Genomic DNA, 23560 nt, shown 5'->3' on the forward strand with positions numbered 1-23560 from the left:
AAACTGAACAAAAAACCCTCCTCTCTTCTCCTCTTACTGCTGTAACAATCTGGTATTAAGCTTTCAATGCTGTTTAATACAATCAATCACTGTCCCTGCGCTGATTTAGCCAGTGTGACCTAACGCTGCTCTCTCCCTGTCAAATGGCGATGGATTGCTGTGGAGGTTGGTATTTATGCTTTTTAAATCTCGCGAGATCCGAGCTCAGAAAAACGAATACGTCACGATGACGTTTTGCCTTGATTTCGAAACAGAATGGGCGGGAGAGTACCGAGCGTACTCGGCTCGGTACTCGGATACCCTAAATTTTATTGAATTTGGATCTCGGGGAACCGAGCTCGCCCATCTCTAGTTTATAAATATAGGGATAGATCTAGATTGTTTGGATTGTTTGGTCTTCGGACAGCTAATTGTGGAGTTAACCTTGTCTGTACATGTCAAAACCCTAAGATTCTTTTCTTTTGGTGTTTTGAAACCATATCTATCCCTAAGGTATTTGGTTTTCTTTTGATCAATGATGTGGTTCTCATCTTTCATAAGTCTGTTTTTGACTAGAGTAACTAGTTCTTGATAGTTCTCTTCCTCCTTATATGGTGACAGTGTCTCATCTAGTGCATTGATCTCTGTTAAGGTCTAGTTTGTGTTGGGAAATAGGGAGTTCCATTAGTTTATGTGAGAAACTATCAAGAATATTGTTCCACTGGGCTAGAAATTTGGAATTTTCCAGTCCTTGAGTGGGCTTCTTTTTGATCTTAAGACCTTTGAGAATGATCTTATTTGTAAGATACCGTTCAAGTGTGTATAGGTTCCACCAAAGTTTGGTGGAACAAATACACATATACACACCAATTATTAGATACATACTGTAAGGTTTTATCACCGCATGGACCTTCTTTAGGTCCCTATCCCAGTCACTGTCCAGATATTAGCATACTGACATGCGATCACTATTATTATGTTAGAGGTATAAGGTTTTTTTCGTTAATAATAGAAGTCTACATGATAGTATATATGGGCGTCTAGATTTATCACTTTAGCGTTTTCCCTTTTCCTCTCCTGCCCCCAACCCTCCTTTTTCTTGTTCTACTAGCACCAGGATGATGACTGTGTACATCTGAATGTTGGATAGATATATGATCTTTTAGAGAACATCTAGCTCTTCAAGCGAGAGTAGATGTTTCATCTAGAACGTTTTTTGAGTTCACTTGCTTCTATGGGGACAGAACAATTATATCTGTTTGATAATTAGAAAGTAGTTTGTTTTCATTTAGAGGTTGTTTATATGTGACATTTATGGTCTTATACATTATATACTTTGTATGTGGATTATTCCTAATTAATTAAGATTGACATATAAGAGTGCCTACACACGCTTCACACACTTTCTTACAGCAAACAACTTATTGGATCCTCTTCAGTCAGGCTTTCGCTCTCAACACTCCACAGAGACTGCGCTGACCAAAGTTGTCAATGATTTGATCACAGCAAAAAATAATAACCAATACTCTCTTCTAATTCTCCTGGATCTCTCTGCTGCATTTGACACTGTTGACCACTCTCTCCTCATACAAACGCTGCAATCCCTAGGTCTTGAAGGCACTGTCCTATCCTGGTTCTCATCCTACCTATCTAATCGCTCTTTCGGTGTTAATTTCTCTGGATCCACCTCTGCTCCGCTTCCTTTATCAGTTGGAGTTCCACAAGGCTCAGTCCTAGGTCCTCTGCTATTCTCTATCTACACCACTTCTCTTGGAAAATTAATAAGCTCCTTTGGATTTCAGTATCATCTGTATGCGGATGATACACAAATTTATCTATCCTCTCCTGATCTTTCACCATCTGTGTTGTCTCGCGTTACTGACTGTCTTTCTGCCATTTCATCTTGGATGTCTTCTCGCCAACTCAAACTCAATCTTTCAAAAACGGAATTAATAATATTCCCACCCAAGAACAGAAGCTTCCTGCCTGACATTTTTATTTCTGTCGATAACATGACCATAAATCCCACCCCGCAAGCTCGTTGCCTAGGTGTAATCCTTGATTCACAACTGTCGTTTATTCCCCACATCAACTCTTTATCTAAATCATGTTACATACACCTAAAGAACATTTCCAGAATACGCACATATCTGACACAAAACACTGCAAAAACATTAATTCATGCACTCATCATCTCCCGCATCGACTATTGCAATTCCCTCCTTACTAGTCTTCCCAAAGTCAGACTTGAACCCCTACAATCTATTTTGCACGCAGCGGCTAGACTGATTTTCCTTACAAACCATTATTCCTCTGCTGAGCCACTCTGTCAGTCTCTACATTGGCTGCCTGTATTTCAACGAATCCAATATAAAATTCTTCTACTAACATATAAGGCCATCAACAAAATTGCACCGACATATATTTCCTCACTTGTCTCGAAATATCTCCCTACTCGACACCTCCGTTCTGCACTAGATCTACGTCTCTCCTCCACTCTCATCACATCCTCCCATTCTCGGTTACAGGATTTTTTCTGGGCTGCACCTACTTTGTGGAATTCCCTCCCTCGCACAGTAAGACTTTTCTCTAGTCTTCAAACCTTCAAGCATTCACTGAAAACCCACCTCTTCAGACAAGGTTATATTCCTCAACCATCATCTTAATTTCCCTAGATTACCCTATTGCCATCCTCTACACTGCTAACGCAAGACAACAACCTTCTGACCAACATTGCAACACACACAGCCCACTCAGTACTTTTACCTTTGCAGTCTGGCTGGTCCATTGTGCAATATGATGTAGCACATGCCCTTGTGTTTCTAACTCCCATTGTCCTATAGATTGTAAGTTTACGAGCAGGGTTCTCTTACCTCTCTGTCTGTATGTATTACCCAGTATTGTCTTATTAATGTTTGTTCCCAATTGTAAAGCGCTACGGAATTTGCTGGCGCTATATAAATAAATGTTGATGATGTTGATGATGATGATCCCCCCTCTACCCCCTCTTTTATAAGTATATCATGTGGTTCTAGTTTTTAGAGATATAATATTAATGCACAATTTTTATGCAATGTTTTTTTTACTAAACAATATTTCTACAAGCAGATATCTCTACATGAGGCATGTGTTTATAAATACAGCATGCATTTCCTTTAATTTTGGCATGTCACACCTGCATATATGTCTGTGTAAGATATTAGATTGTCTCACTGCTTGTCTATATACATTATTCTTACTGATGCTTTATGGTTTTAGGTTTATGTAATACATATGCCTTTATATGTTTATATGGTTTTTCATGATTTTTAACTCTACAATGTGCAAGTATATTTTTATTTGTATATTTTTATATATATACCCCTTCTGGAATTGATACATACATTACACATACGGTTGTTTGCACCATATCCAATTGCTAATAATGTCTGCAAGATTATCCAATCACAAGCAAGTGACGAGTCTTTATTGTGGTATAACATCAGACGAATTTACCCTTGAAGAAGTCTCCCTAGAGATGAAACGCGTTGGGTACACCTCTTTTGATTCATCACTATTTCATATACAGGAAGTGATGAATCTTGCGTTCTGCAGTGAAGCGCAAATGGACCACGAACTCCTATCTATCATGAGACGCTGCCACCTAAGAACACCTCCGTGTTACGGTGAGCTTTACCTTTGGACATATTTTTCTAGAATTCCACACTTCCCCTTCATGTGGACGGATATTAACCCCTTGAATTGCGGTCCTAAGAGAAGTTGAGAATATCTCATTACTGACTGTATGATCCCTTCTAGAACATTCACATCAAGTTATTGTTGGGAATAACAAATTTTTGACTCCAGGATATTGCGAACAAGATTGGGCATACATCTTTCTTTCCCCTCCCGTGGACATCATTGGTTTTCATGTTCATATATTGACTGTTTACAGTACATCTGCTAGAAGCCATTTCACATTGACTTTCCATCCACTGATGTTGGGTTTTAGGTGCAACAATATATGGTTACAAAGCGTACTTTTAGATTCATCAATTTTATACTCTGTTTTAAATGATGTTCTAAGTTTTCATGCCACCTAGCTGTTGTATTACAGAATAGCACCATTTGCATTGTTGTTCTAGGTTTCATGTTATCAAGCTGCATGACTATAGACCAGCATTATTTGCATTGTTCTGAATTTTCTTTTAATCAGTTTACAATCTCATTATTACTGCGAGTGCATTTGGGACACTTTTGCTTTTTGTTCATTAATCTCACAGCACAGCTGAGGAATTGATGTTCTGTAGAAATGGAATTGAGATGGAACTTTATAGCATGGACACATGACCTCAACTAATCGTCTCCATACTTGTTGCATTGGTGGCAGAAATTGGGCGCACATCCAATGTTAACATAGCTGTCATGGCTTTAGTGATCTGCTGTGCAACAGGATGCTCACTGTCATACTTCTTTCTTCTTGCAAATGCTTGCTTCACGGACAATTGTGCAAAATACTTACTTGTTTTGTTCCCTTTCTCACCCTCAGCACCAGCAGCAGCTGTAGCATACAGGGATGTTTCTTGGGAATCATGAATTGCATTAGGGGACTTATTTGGAATTTGATAATTGGATATTGGACTAGTACGTACTAATAATGAGGATGTCACACGCCGGACTCTTGGGTTCACCGCCTAAGGTCTGACACGCTTACCTGCACTCCTGTCTCCGCTCCATGCAGCTGCTCCCGGCAGCCCTGTCTTCTGTGGTTCTGAGCATACGCAGAACCGCTCGCCTTTATAGCATCCTCCTCTCTCCAATTGGCCGCCCAATTCATTGCCAACTCTATAACTAGCACCTCCCTCCTCCTCTAGGTGCCTGTTCTTTTAGTCAGTTACCTATCTCTGTAGGACTTGGCTACCTGTGTCTCCTGCATTCCCTGTGAATTGATCTGCAGACTATCGCATCCTGTGTGCTACTTCCATTGTTAATTGGTAACACTCTGTACCATTGCGCCCTGTGTCTCCTGCATTCTCTGTGAATTGGTCCGCAGACTGACGCATCCTGTGTGCTACCTCCACTGTTCAGTGGTAATGCTCTGCACCATCACAGCTTGTCCCAAGTGAATCAGTCCGCAGACTATCGAATCTTGGTGCTATCACCACTGCCTAGTGGTAATTCTGTGCAGACCATCTCATACTCTTTCAAATAGCTCCATGTTTATCTATACACAGAGTTATCTTCCCTAGAGGGCTGCGACCTGCAATGCAGAAGCCACAAATTCCAAATTCCCTTGCAGAGATCCCTGGCGAAAACCTTTTGCACTGTTAGATGCCGCACTTCTGGGAGGAGTATTACCAATCCCAGCAGAACCAAGAAGTATCCAACCCAGACTTTGGCAAACCTGACAGAGTAGGATGATGATGAAGATTTTGACACCAGTGAGGGTTGCAAGTGTCTACCCATTCGGGTGGTAGATGGGTTGCTTGCTTCTATAAACAATTTTCCACTTTTGGAAACAAGACTTAAATGAGCTTGCTGCAAATGATTTAACAGCGAGGAGCAGGGCCTGATCAACCATTAGGCTGATCCAGCTGCACCCTGGGGCGCTGGGTCCTGGGGGGCGCAGTGCCAGCACACTAACAAGCAGCCAGTGATCAGCTCTTTGGTCATCTAACGAGGCCACCTCTGGTGTCAAGGGGGTGGCCCTGCTTGTCACTGTATACAAAGAGGCTAATGCAGGCAGCTAACAGCAAATCCGATGCTGTTAGCTGCACTGCCAGTGCGCTGCTTGGCTATACTTTATATAGACAAAGATGATTCAGTTTTAAAATATGCCACTTAAAATCAATAAAAGTAGTAATCAACCACATATTCCTCCATAGCATGATGAAGGTAAAGTGGAAGTGTTTTTAAAAGGCTGAGACCAGGTACAGCAAATTGTCAGACTTTAGGAAATCAATTCACATTGATAAGCTGTCCATCTTCAGGTAGTCCCCACTGCAAGATCTTGTAAGAGAGAGTGGCACAGTTTGCAAACTTCCCATGTGGATGGACTCTGCTTTCCTGCACTGCTCCAGAGAAGCTACAGAGCTGAAGTAGACAGGCCAGAAAATAAGCTGCAAGGTAGACCAACCTTCAGTTAATGACACAGTACTTTTATCAGTGCCTCACGGTCTTCAGTGTTGTGTAAATACGAAGCATAGCATATCCTGCCCGAGGGACTTGTGGGACTTGTTGTTCCAAAGTGACTAGAGAGTCATAGGTTACACTTTTAAACAGTCAAAAGGAATATTGTATTCAGATTACTTATCATCTCCTCCAGTCATCTTTGATAAGAGGAAGCCAGTTCCAAAACTTGTCCAGTGTAGTTTCTCGGTAACCCTTTGATGTTTGCTAATAGTAAACAAACCCAGGGGTTTAAATACAGCACACTCTAGTCATTCAGTTGCTTGAATGGACTGACGCATTTCTCAGTTCTATTAAGCTGTTTCATCAGAGGTAGATACATAGAACCCAGCACTCCCGCTGATTATACATATGACCTTCAATTTTCCCATTACAACACAGAGTAATATGTTGTGGCAAGATATGAGTTCGTACATTATTGAGAATATTACGTTGATGTTCCTGGGATCGCACCTCTAATTTCTAATGGTGCGACCCACATATAGGGTACTGCACTCACAATTAATCAAATATATCACATAAGTGGATTGGCAATTCAAAACCTTATCAGTATGAAATTTTTCACCTGATGTAAAAGAGAAACATTCAGTGCATCTATGGTATGCAAAACCGCAGGTAATACATCTAGCCTTACCACACTTAAAAAGCCATTAGGCCTATCACCCAACCACTTTTTGGTGGTCAATTCCGTATTAAATTATGTATTGTTCAGTTCACTCTTAAAGAAACTTGGTGCAAGTCTCTCTGTGAGGTTTCTTGCTTTTTTAAATACTACATTTTTGCCTTTTTAAATAAGTGGACCTATGTATTCATTCAATTCGAGCAAAATAGAATTTTTATTGATGACACGTCTAATTTCCATTTCATGGCTATTATAGTGCATAGTAAAGACAAGAGATTTATCCTCTGAAGATGACAGTTGCCCTTTCAGTTTGTGCTTTACAAATGTGAATAAGTGTGTAGCCTTGTTATATGTGTATGGGTCAGTTTGGCCCATGATACTGTGAAGTGTATGTGCAGATGCTAAGTGGCCCACATTAAGCCCAGAAAAGTGAGTGGTGTCTGCAGAAAAAAGTAGGATAAAGCCATTCCTTTCCTTCTTACACATCCACACCCCACCTCACAGCAAGGTCAATGTATGCAGGAACCCATCCCAGGCACCTCCCACAGCTGTCCCATACCCTTCTCCCAGGCCAAAAGGTCTCCCTGTCTCACTGCTTTATATATCAGTCTTTGTGCGCTTCATCTCTCTCCTTTATCTTCATCAAATTATAAAGTTTGCCACATTTTACAAGTCTAAAGCTGGTTAAGCGTTGAGAATGAAATGTACAATAGATGTATGATTCTATCATAGTATAGGGTCCACTGTGGACCAATGTCATGCTGAATATTTTATGCTGCACTACTAGGGTGATCAGGCAAGTGCATTATATATATGTTTCTTATTTTAGTTTAAAGCAAACACCTAAAATGTGAAGCTTTTTTTTCTTCCATGATAAAGATTTAAAATGAAAACTTAGTGAAGGCTATTCAGTATATATGTAGTTATAGCTTATAAATGTAATTAAAATTAACAAAATAACAGTAGCTTAGCTAAATTTTATAGCATCAATGTTTTATACTTTCAAGCTGTTATTAAGCAATTTCCAGTGTTAAAATCCATGTAATGTACAGTATTAATTTTTCCCCAAGGTCCATTACAATGGACCATAGCAGTGGTGTATAAATAAAAGGTAATAATAATAATAAGGCTTCCACACAATTATACCTTTAATGATTGTTAATTCCTCTTCGAAAGCCCCATATTTCTCTTTATGCCATGTTTATTGGCTCTTTCTACCAAGCAATGACTGTGATGTGAAATTAAACCTTCATTTGAAACTCTAATATACAATATTACATAAAATACAGTAGAGATTTAGATTATAATGGGCTAAACAGATATGGTTTGGTAATGGTGAATGTATTGCCAATATGTTGCAGTTTTTGGTGGTAAATTGATTTCATGATAACATACTTTATTTTTTGAGGATGAAAAACGTTCAATACTCTATTAGTCCTTTTCTACTTATGGAAAATATTATTATTATTATTATTATTATTATTATTATTATTATTATCCCTTATTTACATGCCACCATCATAGAACAGCACTGTACAACCAGAGAACTGTATATAAGCACATTAGACACAGTTACTTTTAAGAGCTTACAATCTACCACAGGCACACAAACTCACAGCAGAGTAATTTAATTAGAAGTCAAATAAGTATCCAGTATGTTTTAGGACTATGGGAGGATACTGAAACACCTGGAGGAAATACACGGCCTATGAAATGCTGTTTTGTAAAATAAACATTCAATTATTTACATTTTTTTTCATGTGTTAACTCAAAAGTAAATGCATAGAAAATAACTTTGCTGGTTAGGGATAGAGCATACTTGCCGACTTTGTTTGACTGGAGAGGAAATCCAAGTGGCAAGTATGGAGAGTGTGTTGCCGTGAATTACATCATTGCGCATTGTGGGGCCATGATGACACAATTCATGTTGCTACACACTTGTCACTAGGACCTAGTGAAGTGGGTGGGATGCAGGAGGCTGGCCTATAACTAGGACTCTCCTCGACATCTCCAGGAGAGTAGGCAAATATAGGAGAGAGATGTAAATTTGATATAAACACATAAACATTAAACATGGGCTTCTGTGACATTAACTAAATATATTGTCACGTAGATGACATTCAAGATGTTTTGTTAGGCATTTAGTTTAAAACACAGTGTTTTTATAGGGTATTTAATATATTTTTAATATGCAAGAAAACACTACTTATATGACAATGGCAAACATGTAATATCTACACACACACAGTGTATATGTATATATATATATATATATATATATATATATATATATATATATATATACATACATATAGTTGCAAAATATTAGCAATTGACCCATATATAGTTCCATTAGTTTCATTAGATAGTAGCAAAATTATTAAATTCCATGTATTTTAAAGTATCGCTATATTCAAAATCCTAGCACTGCAATGTTCTCATTATATTTTTCTGCTTAATCCCTGAAGGCCAGTGTAGGACCTTAAGCTTTTCAGTAACAGCACAGCACAAAATATTGCATGATTAAAGGCACACAGACAACTATGCTGAAAAGTGATCTAAAGCTAGAAAAATATTGAACGATCAAAGCTATGTTGCAATGTAGAATTGGCAAGGTAGCACTGAATAACACTACAAAAATATGTACATAGAAACATATTTTACATTTTTATTTCTTGGTGATTTAAAAAAATATTACAATTCTCACATTCTAAAATACAGTATTATATAATAATAATTTCTGCAACATTGCTTCTGTTTTGCTCAGTGATAAGAGAAATATTCATTATAAACTGAATGAGGGCTAGACATTAAAATAACAATCGCTGCCCTGTGTATAAATCCACCAATCTGTACATTACATTTCTGCATAGCCGGCCTGTAAGCCATTATTTCTCATTCTGCTGATAGCTAATCACTTCCCTCTGACTATGGCAACCTGCTGCAAAGGGGTAACTTGAATGAGCTGAAGCAAATCTGAAAACAGTAATGGGCCAGCATCACTCCTCCTCTGTGTGCAAAGCTGGAAGACAATGAGAGCAAAGCGAGTGCAAACAAATCTGTGGGGTTTAAATATGTATGTGAAAAGCATATTTCTGTTTTCCAAGATATCTGTTGGCAAATAACTTCTTAGATCTTAACCCTTTCAGCATGATATGTTTAAACTGATGTGCTCACTCAGGAGACTGGGCTATTTTACACCACTTCTTCTGTCAATCTGGCCAGAAATTACTTTATTTATTTTTTTCTCCACCCAAGGTGAATCTTTTTTTTATTGCTTTTTTCAGGACATATGGCTTTCTTTTGGTACACTAGTTTAATAAAGCTAATGGCCTCAAACTGGAAAAAAACAGTCAAAAATGAAAAAAATAAAATACATAAATTAGCACAGTATTATAGTATTACAAGAAATAATAATGGATGGCCTGATACCAAATGAGCAATTTAAAAGGCTTATCTGTTTAGCTCTTGAGGTTCACAAAGTTCCTCCACTGTAGGTTATTAGTATTTTAACATCTGTTAATCCCTTAAAGTCTCAAATAATAACAAGGAAAGAGCATATATAGTGAATATATAAATGAATAGTTTAATCAAACATAAAAAAAATATATGTTCATCAAATTAAATTATAAAACAGCTTATCTGAATGCAAATGATGAAATTGTCCCAAAAACACTGGATTCATGAAACTTGGTTTGATCCTCTGAACAAGATTATCAAAAGACAAACAAATGTCCAGGAGCAATATCCAGATTAAACAGATAAAAACATGTAAAATATTGTCCACTTGATGACCCCTATGCATTTTGTCACCTGTATGTCTTCCTCAGGGGACTTGATCATCTGTTAGATGGCTACCACCCTTAATCATTAGTGAGTATATGTTTATGTTTTATAAACATTTTCTATTATTTTCTATCCTTAGAGGGGTACAATTGTAGCCTGTCATCCAAACTCCAATATCAAGTTTGCAAAAGATAGTGCTGGTTGTAAGTGAGTAAGAGATATAGAAAAATTATTCAATGTGTATGTTGTTGTTTGCTATCTTTTCTCTTCACAAGTGGGGACGTTTTCGAAGTGCCTACTTCACCCACTGCATGGAATGAAGTGAGCTTGTTGGGAGACAAAGGAACTAGACATAGGACACAGTAGATGTAGTAATGCAAACAGAGGAAAAACATATAGGACCTGATTCATTAAGAAAATTAAGGCATAAAATGGAGTACGTTTTCTCCTGGACAAACCATGTTACAATTAATGCAAATTAATTTATTATTTTGCACAAAAGTTAAATTCTGGGTGTTTTTTCATGTAGTACTCAAATCCTTGATGGCTAAATTTTTGCACTGAACTTTAAAAATGATCTAGAACATGTCATATCCAAACTATAAATCTGTCCCCGAATTTTAAATGTACCTTCCCCATCAATGCAACATGGTTTTGTCAAGGTGCATCAGGCACATTGACTCCACTCATCCCTTTCAAGCACAAGCCATTGGCTTTCAAGGTATCAGGTAAATGTTCACAGGTAACAGTGTCTGCTGACTGTTTAGTGAGGATCTGTGTAAGAGAGGCGCAGGGTGCCCTTATAGATACGAATGCTTGGGCTACGTTTGTTCCCACCGTCCAATAGATGTTTTAAGAGGAATAGAACAGCATTAGGCAAATGAGATGTTTTAAAGAAAATGGCACCAGCTCCTGTTTGGATGGAAGCCATGGAGCCACGGTGAGGGTGTTATCTTAACAAGACTGCATCACACTTGCTTCCTGAGGTCTTTGCTTATGGATTTATTTCTAATACCAGTAGGGGAAAAACTTTTACAAGAAGAGAAAAACTTGGCACTTGTCACTAGTGTATAAAATCTTCCCAATATGTGCAAAAAATATCAGAACAAATAAAATACTACATACAAAATCAGCGAAACAAATATAAATTACAAATGCAAACAGAGAAAAATAAATGCATATAGTAATAAGTTCCACAAATTATGTATAAAAAAAATCAGATTTCTCACAGCTCAGAAGTAAAAATAGTTCAAATCTTATTTGAATGTTCTTTCTTTAAAATATTGTGATTCTCCATATTAAATCCTATGTACCATGTGAAAATATATAGAACAAAACCAGATTATAATGCAAACCATTCAATAGAAATAAAAATACACTTTGTAATGAATGAACTGGACTGCGTTCAGTAACCTAGGGAAAGAGAGGGATTTGAGCTTAGCGGTGAAGCATAGGAAGGCAGTGCGATAGAAATTTGACCGTATGCCAATCCCAGGTTTGAATCTAATATAGAAATCGCACTTCGGTTGGGCCCCCTATGTAATTGCAATCACTTGACATGGAGCATGTATTCTACTTTAGACCTTAGATGGGCATATTATCCTTTATAATATAATTTATTGTAACTAAAAGATTTACACTCAAATTATTAAAATGAATATAAGTAAAACAAATCCTGTACTAGGATGTGGCAAATACTCCTACAAGATCTAGCTAGTGGAGATGTTCAGCAGAATTATAGTTCTTATAGAAGTCCAAGGATACTTCCACCGTTTTTCTGTACCACTTCTTTACAGACCTTATCAGGAATTCTGCGTCATCCCAGAATTTAACCAACAATGCATTCAACAATGAGTTTTATGGGTGTATGGGGGATTGGTGTGAAATGATAATTTGGCAGCAGACTAATAATAGTAAAGCTGTAAAAAGTGTATAAGTGGCTAATTGTTTGGGAATGATGGGCACTGTGGAAGTGATCCTTGGATTTATCGGGCATGGTATATGTGGGTCGTGGTGAGCAATTGGGGGGGCATGGTACACCACTCCCCTTAATCTCTAAAATACCACACTTTAAATAAATGGCTGTGGTCATATTCTCTCCACATGTATTTTATACTGTATATTCATAACAACATGGGAAATCTAGTACGTAGCAGTTCACCAGAAAAGAAAAATATAATGAGACATTGCAACAAAATACTCAAGTTTGATACACAAGATTAAGTGACACATAGTACATATTGGTCCAGCCACATTGTAATGGGCAACAGTGCTAAATGGGGCTATATGATTGAGCCACATAGTAGTGATGGTTTGGGGTTAGAGGGTTAATTGAGTATAGAAGGGGAATAACAGTAGTTTGATTGAACTGTGTTGGTAATCTCGTAGTACAGCCTAGAGAGATTAAAAAAAGTGGTTTTCATGGCACGCTTCAAGGTTTGGTTGCTAGAGAAAAGTCTTGTTATATGAGAGAGGGAAATCCATATAGTGGGTGCAGCCTAAAAAAGTCCGAGTTAGGAGCTATTTAAGACAAATCAATTATGTTGGTTCCCTTTTGTTACTGGCTTTGCATGTAAGTAAAAGCATTTTATCATGGATTTGGTAAAATGCAAGCAGCCAATGTAGGAACTGACAGAGCGGAGCAGCGGTAGAAGAATGTTTTGTGTGCAAAATTAGTCGAGAACTTGATTCAATATAGACTGTAGTGGCGAAAGTCCGATTTGGGAAGGACCAGTAAAAAGTGAAATATAATAGTCAATGCAGGAGATAATGAATGGTAGAGAAAATAAAGAATGTTTATTTTTCAATATTTAAAATTTGCTTTATACCATCATTTTAAAACATAATTTAAAGGTTTATGAGAAAAAACACCAAAAACAGATCTGTGCAACTTGGAAGCCTGTGTAAATTACGGTATGCAATTTATACTTACACTTTCAGTGTATATTGCATCCCACCAGGGCACCTAAGAGGAATTCCGGGCCCCAGTATAGCAAATTTTAGCTCCTCCTCCCCACAGGCAAGTAGCTGTGGTGCCGCCAAAGGTGTGTGACCACATAATTTTGGTGGTGTGATCAACATGGGGCGTGGCTGCGCTTTTTAAGACTTGAGATATTGGGGGAGATTCAGTCGCCGGCGATGTGGCATACAGACATTGCACTGTGCACATTGACAGAAATTACGGTAGAAAGCTATGCTCATTTTCCCTTGCACCCCAGAGAGGTGCGAGAAAAAAATGGGAGATTTCTGTCAAATTTCTGCCGCTAAATATCTTGCGGATGATCCAGAGACACTTTGCAGCTAATTGAATTCCCCATTATGTATTAAAATGGTGTAAATCTCACCTACCGTTTATTGCAGCTTTCACAACCTGGTACCTGGGATTTTTGCATGGATCCTGGAATGTTGGGACCTGTTGAAAAATATAAACATGGAAAACTAAGAAATAGCTGAACACCGTGTATAACATAGATCACGCAATATATAATACATACATTATAATAAAGCATAATATTTTTTACACCCTCCCCAACCACATCACGCCAACCCTCAGCTACATCTTGTCAGTCCTCAGCTACATCATGCAGTACGCCACCTCCTACCACATCACGTATCATGCCACCCCCTGCCACATCACACCACGCCATCCCAACAGACACATCTTTCAACCCCCAGGCACCTTAAGATCCCCTCCCCAAAGACATATTACAACCCCCCAAGACACATTATAACGCACTAAGATATATTATAATCACCCAAGACATATTATAACGCCCCTCAAGACACATTATAAACCTCCCCAAACACATTATGAAACCATCCCCAGGCCACTGTACTTACCTATGCTGCTGACAGAAAACGTCCTGCAGAGTGAACATGGAAGCTGTTAGTCTCACAAGATTTGGAGCTCCTGGCTTGTTCTGTAGGCTGCTGGACAGTGTGTGGTGACGGCTTCCCCCACCCTACTCACAGGTCTGCACGCCACCCACGGGCACATTTTCAACTACACTTCTCCAGTGGGGACCCGCCCCCCAGGCAGGCCTGGGCCCTGGTAATTTTCACACGTCCCCCCCTGCCCCCCTTTTTGGTGCCCCTGCATCCAACTCTACATCAGGCCCTAAGTGAGCACCAAGAAGCTATTTTTATTTCGCAATGAATGCCACTATGGTCTGTGGTGATGTGATTGGATTTAAGAATCATATTTGTAAAATAGAAATTGAGGAGTAGTGCAAAGTCTGCATTACACATCACTTTCTCTGGGTCTACTATTTGTACTGTGTACTGGAGGCATATTGAGCTGTACTGTATACTGTGTACATGGGAGCTGTAAAAAATATTGCAGGCATGGTGCTATGATAAATTGCCCACCATTTACTGGATGGATATTATTTGCTATGTTTGTGCTTTTATTATATACTAGGCATATGTAACACAGTATACACTAGAGCATGTCATTATGTGTATGCTTCTCTTTACATGAGCTCTTGCTCTTTAAGAAGCTAGCATAAAGTGTGTATTATTATCAAATAATAAAGCAGAAAGTTGCATCAATCTCTCAGGTAATAATTTACAGAACCAGGGGGATAATGGGGCCACTTTGGGATTAGTAAACCTGGCCCCTTAGCGATGTGTAATACGCTGACAAATTGGGGCTACATTGTGTGGTGTATAATATCATACTTGTCTACTTTAGGTTTTTTAATTCTGGGATATCCTGGAGGGCAGGAGGGGGTGGGACGGGTCAATTGCTTCATTTTGACACCACCCTATTTACAAAATTGTTATTTTGTTGCAGGGGGCGAGGCCAAAATGAAGTGTTTCCACGTGACTGGCGTCGTGGAGCCTTACATCCTGCCTACTTCCTAGTGAAGTGGGTAGGATGCTGGAAAACTGTCTGTTCTCCTAGGAGTCTGGGAGACCTACCCAAAATTCGGGAACTCCAGGACAGACTTGCTGAGTGGGCAAGTATGTATAATATACTGCACACAGTGACTAAACTGTATTACAGACAGCAGGGAGCTATACAGCGTGCATTATTTTATTGTACTTGCTGGTCACTTTTATTTCAAATGTAGCGCAGGCTGGGAGGAGTGTAGAGGCTAATTACGCATAGAACATGTCACTGTGATGTCAGTTTATGCTCTGTTTTCTTAATGATTTTGTACAACATTGTTTACATAGCCACACCTATTTTTTTCTGCATTATTTTTTGCCCTGCTAAACAATATAAGTGTGGCACAAAGCAGTTGGAGGTGGGGAGTATTTTGATGCTTCGTCCTGGCAGCCAAGTTATCTTGAAAGTGCCCCGGTTATATATACAGTGCAATTCTGAGACTGACTATTTGTTACATTATTGTTCCTGTTTTTGCACATTTTCTAAATACCACAACATCAATCTAGTGGTTATTTCCACCTCTTAAGGCCTGGTTAAACTCAAAGGCTTGTCCAAGGTGAAAACTCCTTCCATATGGACCTCTTGTAAGTGAATTTAATATCTTCAGCATAAAATATTGTGACAACATATGCAGAAGGCTGATATCACACAAGTAACAATGAACACTTGATTTAAGGAAAAATTATTTGTTCCATACGACAAATAGCATACAATACGAAATGCTCTTTCCCACTAACACTAGAGCAATATAGGGCAGTACTTTGCTTTATCAGCTGGGAAATTTTCACATGTATATTCCCATACTTAAAGAAGATGCCTACCTACATTAAATATTTAACTGTACATTTCCCTTTCCCTAACAGAATAGCAGATGTCTGATGTCTCCCCAGTGTCACTGTATGAGATCATTCCTTAACCAGAAGAATTTAGAGTTTGAGGACTAATGACATATTTTCTGTGAGCCCTGATTACAACTAGAGAAATAGAGAACAAAAATGGTAATTGTATGAAAGCCAATCAAATTTCACTAGTTGGCCATACACGTGTTTGTTGAACAATCAATGCTGTTGCTGCTGTTTTGCAGAACAGTTTTGTATATTTTGTTCATCTCTAGGCAGGTGCAGGTTTGCTGCAGGCAGTATAATGTCTGGATGAAGTAAAATTGAGAAAAGAAAACAGTAGAAAAGTTGTTCAAACACATTATAGGAGAAAGTGTGAAATATTATTTTTGTAACTTTCTAGCATGGATAAGCCACTGTAGAGAAAGCCTAACATAAGCCTAACATAGCCACTGTAGAGAAAGATATTATAAACTTTGAAGAAAAGAGACAGAGATTGAAGGGAATCTTTATCAGCTGTTTATAAAGGTAATCACAATGTTCATGTATATTTCTACTACAACAACCACTGCTAATTATAATAATAATAATTAGGAATAATATGTTTAAAATGCTTATGTTACATTAATTTGTAAACATAAAGAATAAATACTATATATAAATTACTAGCAAAAAGTGATCTGATCGTTGCCTGATATGACAATGCCAACACTCCCAATTCACTGCACACTGACTGTGTTTTGGGTGGATTTGGGCATCACCAAACTTGTGCCAATTTTCCATTTAGGATTATTAACATGTATGCTATCTATAGATGTGTCTATATATGAGTAAAGATTTCTGTACTGCAAATTTGTGTCCTATAAATGTGCTTCTACATACATGTTTTATATGAAAGCAAGTAATACTGCAGAGCTGTCAAATATCCCAGTGTTTTCAAGAGTCGCCCAAATTTGACTTCTTGTTTCCCAGTTTCAACATTTTTAACTCATTTTCTTAGATTTCCTATTTGAAAACACAATCTTCTTGAATTGAGAGTATTCACCCAGTTTTACATTAGGAAGCAATACCCACATTTCTGATGAAGAAGTAGACAAATAGTAAGGTATAAACTACAGAGAGTGTTCGGCTGTGTATTCTACAAGTCACCAGAGAAAAGTGTCTTCACTGTATAGTGCAAAACAAATGTTTTCTGCATTGTATATTGGGCAAAAATTGTCTCTACAATGAATAGAGTTCATTAAGGAACTGCAATGTTTTGTGGAAACTGATGAGTTCTGCATTATATAGTGGATACATATGGGCTCTGCAATGATTTTAGGTACTGAAAGGGCTCTGCAGTGTATAGTAGTCACCAGTTGGCTATGGACTCTGTAGTAGTTGTCAATAGGCTCTCTAATGTAAAGCAGTCACTAATGGCCTCTAGACTGTGTAATGATCACCAGTGGTTTCTGTATTTGTCACAAGAAAGGGTTCTGAATTATATATTGGTTACCAATGAGTTGTACACTACATTCTGGCTAATAAATGGTTTCTGTATTGTGATATAGTGTTATCAATGTGGCCCTGTGTTGACTAGTGGTCACCAATGTGCTCTGCACTGTAAAGTGGTCAATAATGGGCTCTTCACTTTATAATGGCCTCCAATGGAGTCTGTGTTGTATTGTAAACCTCAGAACAGTATATAGATATAAGGATGTAGTTTATGCTCACGCCCCCATAAAACTTTATAGCTAAACACTCAGTTCCAATGATCTAGTATTTAGTTCCTTTAGTCTTCATAATTCCAGATTGTCTTTGAGACAATAAAACAACTAAAGGTTGCTCCCATACATGATCAATGGACACCTTATTCGGCTATTTAAACCCATATAGCCACAAAAACCAACACATATTGCGTATACATTTGCCTGTGTGTGTATTGTCATATTTGACTAAGATCCAGACTCTCTGTAATAAATCTATGATATAAACTGATGATGACCATGGTGTGTAGTGCACAGTTTAAAGTGGATGTTGCATTGACAATTACAATGTTCTCCCATTTGCTAGAAAACATAGAACTGTTTCAGTGTACCTCATTGCACTATACTGTATGTAATACAGTATGTGCAAGGTTATGTTACAAGTACTGTAATTAAAGTACATAATGTGGTTTTCATAATAAATAATTACTGATGTTTCAATTGGACTTATCCTCTCGTCTGGGTAAGTGATGGTGCAGGAAATAATAGACAGATAGGGTGTCAGAGAGCAAATCAGAGATACTGTAGTATTTAGACAGTTTTCCTATATTATGTAATGTTCTTGAGATGTATGGTTCCCAGGATATAATACAGATGTGAGAAACACCTGTGAGTACAGTGTGCAGATCTCTTTTTACAGGAGAGCTGAGAACTGATATTGCTTCTTTGGTAAGAAGATGTTAATTTGCTCCTCTGTGGGGAATGTTATACACTGCACTCTGATTCGGCTTCTCTCCTGCCTGTCTCACTTATCACATCTCACAATTACTAATGCAGATAACAATGGATTCACATATACAGATTTCATATTCTTATAATAAAATGGATACAATGCATAAACATTTATATACTTGACTTATATGTTGCACACACTGGATTGTAAGAAACTACAAAGCATTTAAAGGTACTACAGTGCAACAATTATGTCATTATATTGCCATCATTTTCTAGCATGTTAATATGCACATAAATTTGGAAAATAAGAGATCCTGCTTAAACAAAATGACTTCCCAATTTTATTTGGTGATATTATTTTTTTAACTTTTAAGAACTCAGAGCAGTATATGAGCCTAAATTATTTTGTGTACATATTATTATTAGTAGGAGCCCATTAACTTCAAGTAACCCCACAAATTAAATTATCATGAACTACTATAGCTACCCATGTGACTTCATTAAACACAAAATGCTTTGGCACTCTTCAATGCTCTTCCCCGTAATCTCCCTCCTTCTCAGACTGGTGCAGGATTATTTAGTAACTTATGTGACTAACATGCTCATCCATCCTACATTGGTGTATGAGGACTGCACAGGTGAGAGCAGAAATAGAAGAAACGTCCCATTACCTGTATTACTGCACTCAACAAAATGCTCATCTTATATCAACACAAAAGCATGATTGGGTTTATCACTGACCAGATACCATACACCTTGAACGTCATCATCAAAAGGAACACTGCTGACAGACATCAGGGCAGCGTGGAGGGAAGTGAATTGCGCTTATAACCTGGTTAAAAGCTGGTTCTGATAGATCTGTCTTTGCTTATTTGGCTGCACTCCATCTCTGTTGTACTACATAATTTCCGCTATTTGGTTGTGCAATGTTGTGCCATCTCCACAGCCAAACAGTATTACCAAAAAGCCTTTTAGTGAGGTACTGAACATGCATAGGGAGAGAGGAGATACAAGTGCCTGAAATCCCTTCTAACACAGAAATACATAATGAGCTGATAAGATGGTCGAAAAAAAACTGTTGCAAGATCGTTTGTAGCATTGCAGACTGCCTTGAACGGCTCCCCTTTACAGGACATATTGACTGTTGGTTAGTTAGAGCCAGTTTCAATTTTAGCTGTATTCTAGGTATTATTAACTTAATTTCTACTGAAAATGCCATGTTTGTATTGCACAGTGTAAGTGCTGCAGATAACGGCTTTACATACTGTACATTTTGGTGAAAGCAGAGGTGTGAGCATGCTGAATTTGCCCAAGGTATTGGTGGTTAACATCTCCAGAATCCAATCCGGTGTTCCCAAATTCAGTTCACTATATGAAAGTGGTCATGACAAGATGTAGAGAAGATGCAAAGCCAAGGGAGATAACCAATTTGCCCTCCTTTATGTCTGTTTATACATCTCACAAACTCCATTCCAAAGTTTACAAGTGAGGGATAGCTAAATTGTTCATATTCTCCCAGAGAAGCCTATGAATTTTGATACCACTTGTTTTCCTTGCATATTTTTCCCTTGGTGCCAGTTTTGCCTTCAAATGTTCAGCTTGTAGAAATATAAATTGCTAAGAGAAAGACTGTGAAAGTGGATTCCCTTTTCATGCCCACATTAGTCAATTTGAAAAATGAGATACTAAGTTCCTTACCTTGAACTGACAATCGCATGTCACACTGTCTCCGATTCTTAAACACTCTCCATCAAATTTACAGGTATTGGTGTCACAAAGAAAAAGATCATTTTCTCTGTCATCAAAACCTCAAATGTAAAGAGAAGAAAAACTCAGTTTCAAAGAAATACAGACTGGGCTTATTAGAAAATGATTTATTGACATATCTGATTTATCTCATGTTTTATAAGGTTTGTTCACTACTACTACTGCATTTTCCAAAAAGACTGACTGAACTGTTACATATAATATGCACACAATATGCATTCTGCTCCAATATAGAAAGGGCATATTTTGGTGCATAGAGTGAAATCAATCTTTGGAACATACCCAAGCAATGATGTACACAGCTTTTTCTAACAAAGTGATATAATGATAAACAAGCATTGTGTTTTTTATGTGCCTCATTTAAGTGAAGATTGATCATCTCTAAAAGCTTAAATGTTAAGAAATAAAGGTGTCAGGTTATTTACACTGACTTGAACTAAAACAGCATTCAGTTTTTTTTCTCCTATGGACATACTAAGACACCTGGGGGAGGGGTGTTTAGAAATATCAGAGTTCAGCTTGTCTGCAACCTGATCAATCAACTATACAGAAAGATACAATATTAAACAGAACATATACATTAGACTTCAGATCCATTAAGATTTAGCTGTATTGATTCTTTCATTACATTCCTCTGAAACCACATCATCATATTAAAAATGAAAGAAGAGTCAGCAGGACAATAGCTCTACTGTATACTGTATCTCTTCTGTTTTTTCTGGCTAGATGGATGTGTTCTAACGAAATGAAAATATTAGAAGACTGCATGCATAGGGTGCAGTCATGTGTAATATATGGAAGGTAGAGATAACAGTTTTTCCTTACGGAATGCACTTTAGATATATGTTACAAAGCTAATAATCCATAACAAGTCTCTCATTGCCTTCATAAATGATACTATTAATTCAATATAGACATCAGTGGCTTATTATTGACAAAGCCAGTAAGAGAGTAATGCTTCTGGCTGGGTCCTAAAAGCCTAAAAAAGAGACAAATGATCGCCCAATTATCTTATTAAATTGGTCTCAGCCACAAAGATGATTTACAAGTGCAATAACTCCATGGCTCATCCTTCCTTATTTAATTAGTATATTTCACAACTTGGCAGTCAATACACCAGTCATGACCTGACGTTCAAATTTAGATAAGGTTACCACAGCTAAATTGATGTAACAAAGCTTTATTTTGTATTTTTGTCCTAAATTTGACCTTTTTTTTTCTTTTTGGGGGAAGGGAAGGGATGGTTGATACTATGATATTTCATCATCCATTTATGAGATCCTAAATGTGATTAACTTGTTCCACCTATGTAAATGTGACCTGCATAGTTGGACAAATATAAAAAATAAGCATGTACATATTCATTTATAGTTAAATTTATGGAGCAATTCATGAATGTGTTTATACTTGAAAACTAGCCAAAATTGTAATGTTGTACTTTTAGACATAATAGAGAAAATCTAGAGAAAAATGGTTACATTTTTATATTAGTGGCACTTTCTTTAAGTAAAATGTTCTTGTATAGGCGAAATATAAAGAAACAAGCCCCAAAATTGTAGCGGGACTAATATTTATGGATGTGGGAAGCTGCAGTTGACATGACTTAAGACTTCAGCAGTCATGGTAAGATCTTATTTATGACAAACTAGTCTTTGTATTGTTTGCATGCTTTCTACAGTTGTGAGAAAAGATTGGGCTGTAAGAAATGAAAATGAAAAACTACCTTAAGCCCTCATCATGCACCACTGATTAAGTTAAATGACCTAAAACTTTTTGTTAATCACCATTATTTAATTAATGTAAGAGAATAACATATTTTGTTTGTTTGGTTGTTTGCTTTGTTTAATCTTCATCACTAATATATGATCCTGACCTAGATGAAAAATAAATATCAGCCTAACAAAACTTTTTATTCCTTCTAAATAAGTAATAAGCACAAGACATGTAGAATTATTTATATAAAGACTTGAACATTTCGCTCAACAGTTATCAAATCTTAAAATGGAATGTAAAGACATTTACTGAACTCGGATAGCAACCAGAGATGAATGAAAGTATACATGCTCTAGGCTAGTAACAATCAATTGCAAGCTCTTAAGTGCAGGTTACATATAATGGACACTATGAATATACCTCGTTAAATAATACTGCACCATCATCTATATCGCCAAATAATTGTATGGATGTAACTTGGCTTATTAATGAACACATATATAGAATATTTGTAACAATATAATACAAGCACAACGAAATCGTATATCATATAGTATAGTCAAGTATATGACAAAGGAACTGTCCAAATGGTTTATTTTAGTTGCATTCTACATTACTGGATACGTCAATACACTTTTCCACCCATCAAGTTAAGTCAATAATTTAGAAAATAATAATGATCCAAGTAATGATGTGCAGCACTAACATGATCCTTAGTAGCAGAGCAAGCGATCATTAATTTCTATATAAATTGGCATAGGCATATCAAAGCTGTGTATGTGTCCGTGTCTCAAGGATAAGGTCTCTTACCAGAACAGTTCCAGCCTGTAGGGGTTTGGCAGTCACTTAAGGAGGTAGGAAAAGCTGCAAGTTTCCCTGGTCGGGCTATGATTAGTAAAAGAGACGGTAATAGCAACGAGCATAGGCAATCACAAAGTGTCCAGCACGGTCTGTGAGACTCTACAACCACCATGTCTATAGAGACAGTGACTCCCAGATGTGAATGGATGAACAAGGACTTAGCATGACGGGATCCCCAGCAGCAATACCATCCCAATAAACGCAATAACAACAATTCCAGACGGCTGACTGAGACGGAGTGGAGAGAGCAGTGTTGAAGGAGAAGGAACAGTACTGAGAGAGTTGGGAGGGGAAAAGGAGAGAGGACAGCAGTGAGGGGCGGAGAGAGCTGCACTGAGAGGAATAGCACAGACATACAGTAGAGAAGAAAGACTGCCTTGAGTGCCTTCCCTATGCTAACAAAATCACAGGCAGTGATAATGTAACACATCTTTTATACAAAATAACAATTATTTATTTAAATCTTTGAAGACTTCTAAATATATTATTAAGCTCATTTCAGTATATTTGT

General features: G+C 37.5%; 1 protein-coding gene across 3 annotated transcripts in view; it reads right to left on the minus strand.

Annotated features, from left to right (window-relative positions):
- Positions 1–23357, minus strand: part of TMEFF2 (transmembrane protein with EGF like and two follistatin like domains 2) — a 656761-nt gene extending 633404 nt beyond the window's left edge. The window contains exons 1-2 of one of the 3 annotated variants that reach the window (XM_075179936.1): positions 22999–23356; positions 20407–20516 (exon numbers count right to left, since the gene is read on the minus strand). In XM_075179936.1, the coding sequence (XP_075036037.1) occupies positions 20407–20516; positions 22999–23161 (273 nt within the window). In that variant the 5' untranslated portion in view covers positions 23162–23356. Of the gene's footprint in view, positions 1–20406; positions 20517–22998 lie in introns of all 3 variants that reach the window. The other 2 variants (XM_075179935.1, XM_075179937.1) reach the window with 2 other exon arrangements.
- Positions 23358–23560: the final 203 nt, after the last annotated feature.

The sequence above is a fragment of the Mixophyes fleayi genome, chromosome 7 (genome assembly GCF_038048845.1).
Source record: "Mixophyes fleayi isolate aMixFle1 chromosome 7, aMixFle1.hap1, whole genome shotgun sequence".
Classification (NCBI taxonomy): Eukaryota; Metazoa; Chordata; class Amphibia; order Anura; family Limnodynastidae; genus Mixophyes; species Mixophyes fleayi.